Below are 12,635 nucleotides of genomic sequence, written 5' to 3'. Positions count from 1 at the left end.
TCATAGTTAACGTTGGGGTGTGTGAACACACATCAGGGTTACTGCAGCTGAGTAGTGTGTGTGTGTGTGTGTGTGTGTGTGTGTGTGTGTGTGTGTGTGTGTGTGTGTAAGTTAGGTCTTGGATGGGTCCCTCAGGGCTACCGCAATGAAACTAGATCCCACATAAGGGCTTGGCAAGTGAAGGGAAACAAATGCAAGGGGCTAACACATGGAACAGACAGAAAAAACAGAAGGAGGGAGGGAGGGGAGGCTTTAGAAGGAAGGACAGAGAAAGTGAGCGTAGCAGAGAGAGAGGATGCAGCATGGGACAGAGTGGGATAGACATAAACACACAGGAGAAAAGGAGAGTCCATTAGAGAGGAAGTCCGGTGTACCGTGGGACTTGAAAAATGATTTCCTCTGTCTCTGCAGGTAGAAGACAGCGCACAGAGTGGAGGAGAGGAAATCCTACTCTCCACGGTCCCCTGTTCCATCCCTCCTTCATCTCGGCTGTTAGTTTCCTGGGGTTCGTAACCTGTTCGGCAGACTAATGGACACACGGACAGCAATAATAGAGCACTGTACATATGGGACCTGAATAAGATGAGGCTAGATGAGGCGTGGGGCCTCTGAATACGATCATTCTAGTGTTGCTCCCTGTGAAGGCCATACGTCCCGTCTTGATGGGCCTCCTGCAAAGAGTGCAGACCACCCGCAAGGGTTTTAGCACTGAGACCAGAATTTCACCATGAAGTCAGGACCTACAGGAAGTCATATATCTGATATGGTATTTCTCTATTAATCACAAGAAACACAGCGTCCCTATTCTGGGCATAATAGGAGAACTTTCGCTGATAATAGCAGATCTACAAGTACAAGCGACTGCATAAATCACATTGCAATGCGTTGTGGGCATGAAGATATTAATTTCAGGGAAGAGATCTGGTGTGGACCAAGTATTCACCTTATTCTTGATCTTTTTCCAGGGCGGCGCCATTGCCCTTTTCGGCTGCTTCATTCGATATCTGGGCACTTCCTCCCTAGTAGGCTGCAGGTGTAATGCAGTGTGTTGCCAGATTTAGTCAGAGAAACAAGCCCAAAAGCAGCAACTAGGGCCAGGACGGCTGGCGTAGCACCTGTAGGCTGCTAATGCAGTCTGACTGCGTGTCGCGGGTTCGACTCCCCATCCCGGCGATCTTTGCTGCGTGTCATTCCCCATCTCTCTCTCCTCATTTCCTGCCAGTCTACTGTATTCTATCAATAAAGGCAGAAAAAGCCAAAAATATATAAAAAAGAAGCAACTAGGCTAAGTTTTACCACTTTATATCGGCTATTTTAAAATAACAGATCTACAAGATCACAACACGTCACATCGTACATTTGCCATTTTCAAATAATATTGGGAAAACATTTAAACCATTTTGAACATTTTTGAAACATTTTAACACAAATCTTGTATGGGGGTTCCTGGCACAAAATATTTTCAGATGGGGATCTGACAAATACATATTAATCTGGGGGTCCTTGACATGAAAAACACGTGGGACTCACTGGTTTAAAAAAACATTAGGAAGCAAGCTCAAATAAGCAACTACACAAACCCGACGTCGCTTATTATAAGCAGACATGGCAACACTGGTAAACAGGAAACCCCTTGATATGGGGCTCTCCACGCCGCCAACCTGGCCACGCCCACGGTGGGTGTTTCCAGGAATAAGGTGAATAGGGGACCAAGTATTCACCCGTTTCCTAGGCTGTGTGTTTTCCACTTCCTGTCGATTTCATTGGATATCATTGGTCATCTGACCAGTTTCATTGGATTTCATTGGATCAAATCGACAGGAAGTGGAAAACACACAGCCTAGGATAGCAGTCCACACATATCTAGGATTTAAGTGTTTAAAAAGCTGTGATTTGCCTGTGACCACCATGTGATTGAGATACATTGCTTTAGACATAATTAAATTGACTCTGTGCATACACAACAGCAATGTAGACTCAGACATTTAAGAATTTACTATACTCATAATATGCTATAAATTAACATAATCAGAAAAACTGTTGCTGCTGTTTGGTAATATATAGATAACTGCACAACAGATTTGATCGGCAGGAGAGAAGCATTAACGCACTGGCAGAATATCCACTTACAAACGTATTTATTAACAAGTTGCAGAAAGGACAGTCATTTATACCTGTATATAAAAAAGAAATGATAACACTTGATCGTGTTCATGGCCTCCCGGTGATAATGATGTGCCTAGAGGTCAGACAGTGTGGTGATTGATTGATCATGTTATGAATTGAGGTGAGTTGCAATGTTTAAATTAAAAAAAATAAAAAATCTTTAAATATCCATTACTACCCTAATACCAATATAATACATTCTGCTTTATGATGAGCAGGTGGGGGTGATGATAGCAAAGCAGGTGGTCCCGGTGCGTCTCAAGTCCTTACAGTCCAGCATTCAGAAAATTCAGTTCAAGGGGAAAAAAAGAAAAAAAAACTCAGAAAAAGATCAGGGCTTATCACAAACTTGGTCTCAACTCTTAAATGTCTGCTTTAAGAGTTGACTCACTACCAACTGGAATTACAGAAGCCCTCTTCTTTTTCTGGACCTGAAACGGACTGAGCCCAAATCCTGCTTAGCAAATGAACAAGTGACCCATAGTAACAGGAAGAGTCCTGGTTCACACCTCACTGGGTCAGACCCTCTCTACAGTATGATGGGTGGCGCTGATCGCGTCTTGCCGATAGATAGTGCAATGTCTGAGCTATTCCCTGTACCTTAGCTCTGAAAGGCTCCAACAAGGTTCCTCAAAAACTGATCTCTTCCCTCAAAACCCAGGTGGATTCCAACTGGTCTTAATGGACAGATCACAATGCCATGTGTTCTTTTTCTTGGGAAAAGGAGCACATGTGGGATACCGAACCCTGCTGGAGAGAGAGAGCGCGAGTGAGACAGAGAGACTGCTGCTGCGTAACAAATGTAACCTATCGCTTGCAAGGAAGAAGAAAACGTATATTTTTGTACAGAGTACAGTGAGTATGCACTTCCAACAAAGCAGTAAAAACAGATCATTCACCTATAGAGTAGTCCCCCACCCAAAAAAAACTAAAACAAAAAAACACCCACACATCAAACACACAAAACATTTGTCATTGAAACAACAGAACCCTGAAACCAGAACAAAAACCCTGCTTTGGTAAAGCAGACTTTACAAAGAACATAATGCACCCTCACTGTACACATCTGATTATCGGTGTAATAAAAATGTAGAAAGTAGACCTAACATGACATGTTTTAGTTTGGTTGGATTAGCAGAGGGAGAAGCAGAAGGTTGTACTGCATAATACTTGAATTGTACTTGGTTGCGCCAGTGTCTTGAATCTAGAAGCTTGAGATCTAGAAGCTCACAACACGCCACACTGTGGCACGTTGTGAGCTTGTAGATCAGCTTTTTTCCAGCGTGAAACACCTGCACGCAACTAAGTATAACTCAGGCTTAATACTGAACCATTGCTACACAGAAGCAATGTTGAAATACTGCTGCAGCAGATGTAACTTTTGTTGTCGGAGGGCCTCTCATGTGGAACAATCAAGCACACCTCCCTAATTTCTGTCTCTTAAGAACTTTTTTTTTCTTTTAAAGTGCAAGAAAAATATAATTTTACATTACATTGAAACTGAGCCTAGAGATTAACAGGAAATGAATGCTCACCAGATCATTTTAATTTTGTCACTTGCCGCACTGCCAGTTATTTCATCAAATTACCTTTATGTATCTATTGGCAGCAATCAAGAAGTACTTAATAGCTGTAAAATATGGTGGTAGAATAGAATTTCTGTATTAAGGTGCAGAAGGCAACTTTGGAGGAATTAGCCCAGGCTACTGCAGATTTTCTTTTAAGAACATTTTTTCAGAGAGAGAGAGAGAGAGAGAGAGAGAGAGAGACACAGAGAGAGAGACAGACCAAGAGAGAGAGGGGGGGAGGGGGGGGGGGGGTCAGGGAACGTGATGACTTGCAGCAAAGAGCCTCGGGTTGGATTCAAACCGGACTAGGTTTTATGTGGTATGCACCCTTACCAGATTCCACCTGAGGCAGGTACATTTTGTTCGTAGAGCTCCCCTGATTGGTCGAGAGATACGGTGAGGGGCGAGATTTCAGAGGGCCCAAATACAGAGAAAAGGAATAATTCAGATGCTGCACTGTCTCTCACAACAGGAATTACCGATAGCTGGTTGTTGGTGTTATGACAATTTTAAATAAAGTATTTCTTTCTTGTATTTCTTAACACATCGGGTGCCAAACACGGTCTGAACCGTGTTTGCGCAGAGTAGCGGTCCGGTGCCGAACACGGTCCAGACCGTGAAATATGTCTTTTTGTTTTTTTCGTTTTTCTCCACACGGGCGGGGCTAGAGCAGCTCTGGGAGTACCCATTGTGATCTTGAGAAGGATAGGCCAGATAGATCACCGGAAAAACAAAAACATGGCTGCCATCCACTTCCTGTCTATTTCCTTCTTTAAAACACCTATATCTCCGAATCTGTTTCCGGTGGGGAAAACCGGTCATGCGCGATGCGCGATCCCCCCCCATTGTAACTCGCGAGTGAAATGTTATCGTTCCAGGCTGTAGCCAGGGTCATCGCGCAACATGAATGGATGTTTTTTTTTACATGGATTTGCTCCTCGTGGAGTCTAGAGCTTTAAACAGCAAAGCGCAGTCAATGGGGAGAATGCTGGCACCCAACGTAAGTTGTTATGAAAAAATGCTGGCACCCAATGTGTTAAGTGAGGTGAGATTAACCTTATAAACCCGAAAGGGTTTTCTAAATCTCACCTGCACATCCAACACAATATTAGGCTGTTGCTAAAAATGTGTTGTTTTTAAATGTGCAAATAAATAATAAAACACACAGCACCTTTAATACTTAAAATTAATCTACCATATCTGGAGGATGGGACAGGTGTATTTTTTAACACTGCTTTTAACACTGCTTCTACCAAAACTTCTACCAATACTGCTAGTCTTAAGGAAGCACATTGTGGCAAATTTGGAAGAAACACACATTTGTGCGACGTATCTAAACAAGAACACAAAATAGCAGGCCTGCCTGTGACCATAACATTGGGACCATAGAACTTGTAGCAATATAAATAATTAAAATAGACCTTAAAAAAATAAAATCAACAAAAACAGCTCTGTAAATAAAAGACTATCATTTGGAGGCTTAAGTATCAACAAACTGGTTATCTTGAACTCTGACAGGTTAAAAAATAAGAAATGATTTCATTTCATGTGGAGATTATTTGATGTGTATATTATGAAAAGGTCATCCCATCCAATTTGGGATTTTATCTTGCAGCAGGACATGGCTGCGTGTGACGCAGTCTGGGGCGAATCACAGGCAATAAAAACAGTACTGTCACTAAACATGACAGACGGTGCAAGAGAAAGTGTGCGTGAGAACAGGACAGGATATATAGTGAAGAACAAGCAGGAGGTGGAAGAGAAGAGAAATGAAGGGACCAATGAGGAATTAATTTAACTAGAAAGGGGCGTTCCGCGGAGGACATTTCTCCGCCAGGCCAGATGGCCTACCCAGGGCTGTGTAATTGCAGCCATCAGGACCCGAGGAAGCTGCGGAGTTAAATAGTGTTTCTATGACATATGGTTCAAATTTTTGCATTTGTGGCACCCCCTATGGGCAGAAGTGAGAGCGCTTTTGAAGGTGCACTCCACAGAGGCCAGTCAACAAGACATTCCAATTAGGCGTTGATTGGATGTTACATTCATGTCATGATGTTTAGCATTGTTTGTAAAGAAATAGGCCCCTCCCACAATTTTTTAAGCCAATTACAAGCAAACATTACGTTCATTGTCACATGACTCCCGAGTCGTGTCAAAATAGGGCCCTCGAGCAAACTTTGTAAGGCAATTATAGCCAATCGGAATGGAATATGAAAAATCTGGAAGATGCATTCATCACATGACTCCAGAGATGTGTAGGAGTAGTAGCAAAACGTGTTTTCTGAACAATATGTCATAATTAAATTCTGATTGTATGACCCAAGTTTCAAAAGTTATAAGCAAAAATGTAAAGCGGGCTAGTATAGCGCCACCATGAGGCCAATTTGAAAGATTTGGCGTGCATTGTCTTCCTTGGTCTACTGGCAGTGTGCACAAAACTTTTGACGCCGATTGGTCCAGCGGTCTGCGAGATTCGCTCCGGATTCAAACAAACAGACAGACAGGCAAAAACTCCATCCCCGGCCTTCGGCCTGACAGAAATAATGAACCAATCAGAGGTTTCTGGTCAGTTCAGGGAGAGAGGGGTGGGTTGTCGCTGCAGCTTGTTAAAAAGCACGCTAAAATCTTTGATATTTACACTGTGGAAAGTGAGAATACATTCAGGCAGTTAGATAGAGAGAGGGGAGTGGAGGGGGAGGGTGGGTGAATGTCTCTCCCCTCTCTACGAGGTACGTTTGGCACTGCGTCCCTACGCTCTCCGTCTTGTCTTTTCATATGAATCAGTCTTTCAGGTGGTCCCCCTGTCGGCCGTGCTGTCGTACTCCTCTGCCCTTTAACCGAGGGTTCTGCTGACCCCCGGGAGAGGGATTTGAGGGAGTAGAAGGGATGGGCTAAGAAGGGGTATGTGGGGGCGGTGAGGGGAAAATCGGATCTTCCTGTGACTGTCAATGGTCAGACCCTCTTTCCCTCCCAGTGTCCCTCCTACTGCAGACAGCAGGAGCCTTTGGTTCAGAAGGCACGTGTGTGCGTCTCTCCACAGAAACCCTCCCCTAGATTTTTCCGCTTTTCTTTATAGTTATTCATTTTGATAATCTCCTTTGATATAAAAACTCAGGCAGTGTGGGGACCACCACGGTTTCTACGGGTCCTTCTTCCGTCCCCGCCCTCCCCCACAGTTGTCCCAGTGTCTTTTGTAGTAGGGGGGGGGGGGGGCAGCAAAGGCAGAAGGAACCCACTTGGGTGGGTGTAAACTCATATCCCGTTCGTCAGGTCACTGATGACATTGGCTTTCACCAGCTTGCGGAGAAACTCCTTCTCCTTGGATATGTTGTGTGTCCATGACTGCCAGAAAGAGAGAGGGGGAGAGGACACAAGGACAATGTCAGAGATATGAGAAATCTTGGATACAATGCCCATAGCATGACAAACACTTAAACTGTAACAATGTGATGATTATGTACGACTACCAAAATCAAGAACAGTAGCATAAGGTTTATTATTATAAATGTTTTCAACTGCGAGCCTTAATAAAATGTACTGATATGACCAATTATGTAGTTTTGCCCTTGATTTTTTTTCTTTTTACAACTTTATTTTACAGTTTTTATGTTACATACACAGACAAATGTATAGCATATTATACAAAAAGAGATCACGTGGATATAACATACAAGACTACATAAACACACAAAGTTGATTGTAATCTTGACTTTTAGTTAATCATCTTTTCGGGTCATCCTAATTCCATTCCCACCAAGTGTCATGAAATTCGAGAGGAGCGATTACAATACCCAGCCACACATTTCTGCATTATGATAAGACTATACTGTATGCAGTCATGTACAAGAGTGCACTGTGCATATGTCTGGGTTTCATATCTGCTGTGCTACTGGCTCAGTCCAGTGGGCCTGGATGTAACCAGAACCTATGGTTCCTGTGCGGTCCTTTGGGATGGAGTCACAGAAGTTAGAGAGAGAGGAGGATAAATGAAAGCACAAAGAGAGGGAGAGAGACAAGACAGACATGAGTGGAGAAAAATAATTACTCAGGAAAAAGTGTAGAGAGCTCTCCAGGCCCCACAGCTGGTCCAGAAGTCTCAAGAGGGCCGCGGGCCTGTCTGGTTTGGCCAACTGTGACGGATCACACTATCGACCATAACCTCACAGGGTTGTAAGAAAGGCTTTCACTGGGACTTAAGATAGGGAGCTAAAACTGGGAGCAGACTGAGCTGTGTGCACGTGAGTGTACACAGGCCATGAACGCCTGTGATTTCAGAGTCCTATCTTATTACGACAAAACAAGTATTTAAGAAAATATTTTTAACTGTGGACAAGGATGAGCGGAATGGATCAAATTAGAGTACATGATCACACCCTGACAAAGGCGTTTTGCCTTGTTGTGACCTTGTAGATCTATTTTGCTTAACACATTCCACGCCAGAGTTTAATATCATAATGTACTCACCAGTGCCAGCGATTTATTGTTGTTTTTTAGTTTTTTTCACCTCGCCACAGACCTCGCTAAATACCTTAAGATCGCGCGTTCAACGGTTTGTAGACACACAGGGTAGTTGTGTGAGTGGCCCAGAGAAGACATTTTCAATCGGCGATCGTCCATTTTGCAGTAGTCGCAGTTTCTATTAAAAAGCGTTCACCGCGGAGAAAAACAACACCGGAGATAATGGCGGATTAGGGGAAGCTTTAGAGCGGCGGCGGGTGGGAACGAAAATCTTCGATTGACATTCTATTTCCGTTTCCGGTGTGCTACAATGAAATGTGTCACTGCGAGGGAGGCCTACAATGAAATGTGTCACTGTGAGAAAAAAACGACTGGCACGCTGCGCAATTATTTAGGTTAGCGTAGAACTACGCGATTGGCACGCAATGTGTTAATGTTCACCTATTTTTGCCAAATATTCACGAAAAGTGTGTGAGTGAGTATCTGTCCTACGCGTATCTCGAGAATCACTTAACTGATCGACTTCAAACTACAGCAGGCACTCTGGTTCACCTGACTCAGAAGACAGTAGAGGTCCTCTCTGTATTGGCAATCTGGGAACCCAGAACCAAATGAGAAGGAAAAACAGCGCCCTCTGCTGTTTGTACTATCTTACTTGGCTCTGGGACAATGACGACGTTGCACCCGTGCGCAAGGAAACCGGGGTTTTGGTCTGCCTTCAGCGTTTCACTTCCGGTGGTGCGACTATGTTTTCATTCCCACTAACAATATGTCTACACGGAACACTAACACCACTTCTCCCAGAGAACATGGATCGTTTTGGTTATAAGCCTGTTTCTATGATAAAAGAGCAAGTTAAAATGTGAAAATCTTTTCGTGGTTTTGTCTGCTCCGCGGACGCTATTGTTAAATTAGTTTCGGTTGGTTTCGAGTGGGGAATGATCGGCGGACACGTAAATCCTGCCCACTACATTTGATTGGGTAAAGCGCGGCCTGCTTCCGGATCTGAAGGCACGCCCACTTGTAGCCCAGTGTGTACACGTTATGACGAACCTTCACGACAGATTCCAACGCAGAGCAGAATCTGTTCTTGAGAGATTACTGTATTGGTGGCTATGTTTCTGATGTGGCTATTGCAGGTTTTTGTTGCAAGGTAAAATCGCACACAGGATTCAGATCTGTCTCAAATCGGGATGCCCCTGTGATTGTTGGGATGGGCAAACAGGGCCCAAAATGAGCCTGATTATCCTGTAATCTGCATCCACCCAACATATTTTGTAGTATTTAGTTAACATACTGTAACATGAAATCTTTCTTGCCTGAATTCCACTGCGACATGGTTGCCATGGCATGTCAGCCAGCTGTCAATCACTACAGTTCAGTAAGAAATGTGTACAAAACTGCTTCAACAGAAAACCGGCCGCGTAGTTTCAGCCTGTCAGATCAAACACACTGCTTGGTGGCTGACTGTGGTTAAACGTTCCAAACAACATGGCTAAAACCCAGTTTCCATTCATTAGCTGTTCACAGCTGAAGACAATGTCGTTAATGATGACACTGATAATGACAAATGCCAGGGGGTCACAAAGAGTTTAGATGGAAGGTTATCAACGCACTGAGCTCATGGTTTACATGTCAGCCGATGGAGTGACATCTCTGATTCTGCTGCAGCTTGGCTGTAAACACCGGGGGGGAATGCTGGACTGCTGAGGGGGAAATGGAATCTGTCGTCAGGGCGCTCATAAAGTCATCGCTGGAAGGACGTGATAACGGTTAGCATGTTGACGTTTCCCTACAGGCGTCGTTGAAAGAATGGTACAGATTCAATTGGGGCTGAGAGTAAGCCAACAGCTCCCAATATGTGCTGAATATCACAATTCCTGGAGTATGCATGATTAGAATATTGCTACGATTCACTTATTTTCATCAGGATTTTAACAGACAGCACAGCAAACAGACAGAGGTGACGATCAGTGTCAGGGATTACAAGCCAGATTCAAATCTGTGACATTGTGTCAACACTTGAATGCACAACAACTTTCTATGCCACGTTTGACCTACAGCATGATTTGTAGAGGATTTATTTTTGTCATCAGCTTGGCAAACTTAATAAGCTATCCCAGAGCGGGCAACATGTTTATTATTATAGGGAACTGTGAGGATAGGGGAGAGGGGTACTGCAGGTAGGTATGGCTTTTAGGTAAAGGTTTAAATTGCAGGCACAGGGGTCACAGGTTTATTGGGTATTATAAGTGGAAGAAGACACTCAGACAGGATTATATGTACTTTGACAAGTTTTGGAAGTATACATTGAGCTAAGTGTTTAAGTAACCTTAAGTCTAGTTTCAGCCATAGGACTTAAAGTGCTTTTTGTTTCCATGTATGGCAACAGTGGCCAACGAATCAGCTTTTATCCAATTTGATCCTCTGATCTAATAGTCACTGTTGATTGCAGTGACAAATTAATCATCTACATCAGTTTCTAAGACACTGGACAATGGAGCTCACCCTCATCATCTGGTGAGGGTAGCTCCAGACTTTTCTAGTTGCTCAATGCTTTATCAGTGCCATATTTTTGGTCCCATAGTATGAAAAGATCTCAGATTTTATAGTGCTACTGTGAGCCTGATGGATGGAGAGATGGCTTGTAAAATGTTATGTTCCATTAAACCTTGTGTAGTGGTGAGGAGACGAGGGCAAGGTGCAATATCTGACCAAGTTTAAAAGTTTCAATGACAAATATAAAACCTCACAATCAAATGTTTTGATTACGTTCAATCAATTGTGCAACCCTGTATGTATGCATGTATGTAGTATGTACTCATGTGTATATTGTATTATTTCCTGTAAGCATATTGTCCAAAATTCTACAGTATATACACCCCGATTTTGAAAATTCAATCAGCATGATTTGTATAATCATTGCTTTAAAACCAGTAATATTTGAATCCATTTCTATTATCATGAAAGATGCATTCGGTACCATCCTGATGTGAACCCATGAATGCAACAGCATGCACACTGTCCACCCACCTCTTTGATGGCGGACATCTTGACGGTCTCGTAGTAGTGCAGGGGAGCATGGGGCTGGTTCATGTCATAGCCAAAACCTGCCACTGCCACCTCGTCACAGTTATGCAATGCCATCGTTATGGCGACCGTCCCCAAGGTTGGAATGTTCTGCAGCAAAGAGAGAGGACATTGAAATGTTGTTACGATTCAAAAGGCATGGCACAATGACCACCAACATATTCCAGCACTTCTCATAGAAAAAAACTGCACATCCCGACCTTAAAAAGTAACGCCTTCAAATTTAAGTATTTTCAAAAAATTCCAGTAGTTGCATAAAGCCTGTAGTGCTGTTAAAAGCAGGTAGATTATTTGCTAACAAGTTTGGTACCAGGCACGTTTTACAACAGAGCCATGCCCCCCCTATTCATTTTTCCTCCTTACTCTCCCTCCTTTTTCACCTTATTCTTCATTCTTTCTCTCTACACCCCCCTTTTCCACCCTCCCTCCTTGTACCTGTGTGCTGGTTGTGGTCCAAGGCGGCCAACTGATGCTGAGCTGTTGGTGATTAACTACCGGCCCTGAGAGGGCGCCAGCCCCCCTGAACCCCCCCTCACTATGACACAGCAATTGGACAGGGCAGACCTCCATTTCCTCACCACCCTGGGCTGCCCAGGGGTCTTTGCGAACAGAGGCTCTGTGCGTGTGTGTGTGTGTGTGTGTGTGTGTGTGTGTGTGTGTGTGGTGGAGAGGCGGGGTGGAGGGTGGTGGAGGAGGTGTAGAGGGAATCTGTGTACTGGTAGGTGCAGGCAAGTGAAGAGGAGGAGGGATGAAACGGGTGAACAGGCAGGGAGGCCCCATTTAAATCATTAGGCTGATTTGGAGCCCTCGGGGCAGCTGGAACTGAACTAGCAAGCTGCTATAACCCCCTACTGGGTTGCCCAGTACACACACTTACACATGCGTGCGTGCGTGCGCGCGTGCGTGCGTGCGTGCGTGCGTGCGTGCGTGCGTGCGTGCGTGCGCACACACACACACAGGATCGGGTGTGTGCACCAACTCGCATGCACCTACACAAGAACGGATGTAAGACGGGAGTGCATGTCAGATGAAAAATGTGTCAGGTTATATACCGCTACAGCCGGCATTATATGAGACAGCACCCCTGCCCCACACACACAGCCACACATTCATACACACACGCAAGTACACATACATGCACATACACACAGGAGGAACTGCCCACATGTTGAACACATGCTGCAGAGCAGAGTTCAAGTAGGGGTGTTGTGGTGGTGGCCCCAGAGGGCAGAATTAGGGTGATCCACTCATGTCCCCTCCAATTCTCTAACAACATCCCCTTGACACACACACAGAAATACAAAGTGCTCATTCGCACACACACATGCAGGTTTTACTTGAGAGATGTTAATT

At 44.2% G+C, this 12,635-nt stretch overlaps 1 protein-coding gene across 7 annotated transcripts in view; it reads right to left on the bottom strand.

The window, feature by feature from the left end:
• Positions 1-2,121: 2,121 nt before the first annotated feature.
• The window catches only part of st3gal3b (ST3 beta-galactoside alpha-2,3-sialyltransferase 3b), a 66,309-nt gene continuing 55,795 nt past the window's right edge, over positions 2,122-12,635 (bottom strand). For all 7 annotated transcript variants that reach the window (XM_080440894.1, XM_080440895.1, XM_080440898.1 and 4 more), the window contains 2 exons: positions 11,226-11,372; positions 2,122-7,076 (listed from right to left, as the gene is read on the bottom strand). In XM_080440894.1, coding sequence (XP_080297020.1) covers positions 6,987-7,076; positions 11,226-11,372 — 237 coding nt within the window. In that variant the 3' untranslated portion in view covers positions 2,122-6,986. The remainder of the gene's footprint in view (positions 7,077-11,225; positions 11,373-12,635) is intronic.

The sequence above is a fragment of the Gymnoscopelus braueri genome (genome assembly GCF_963280865.1).
Source record: "Gymnoscopelus braueri genome assembly, chromosome: 10".
Classification (NCBI taxonomy): Eukaryota; Metazoa; Chordata; class Actinopteri; order Myctophiformes; family Myctophidae; genus Gymnoscopelus; species Gymnoscopelus braueri.
This window is presented reverse-complemented; position numbering and strand designations above follow the sequence as displayed.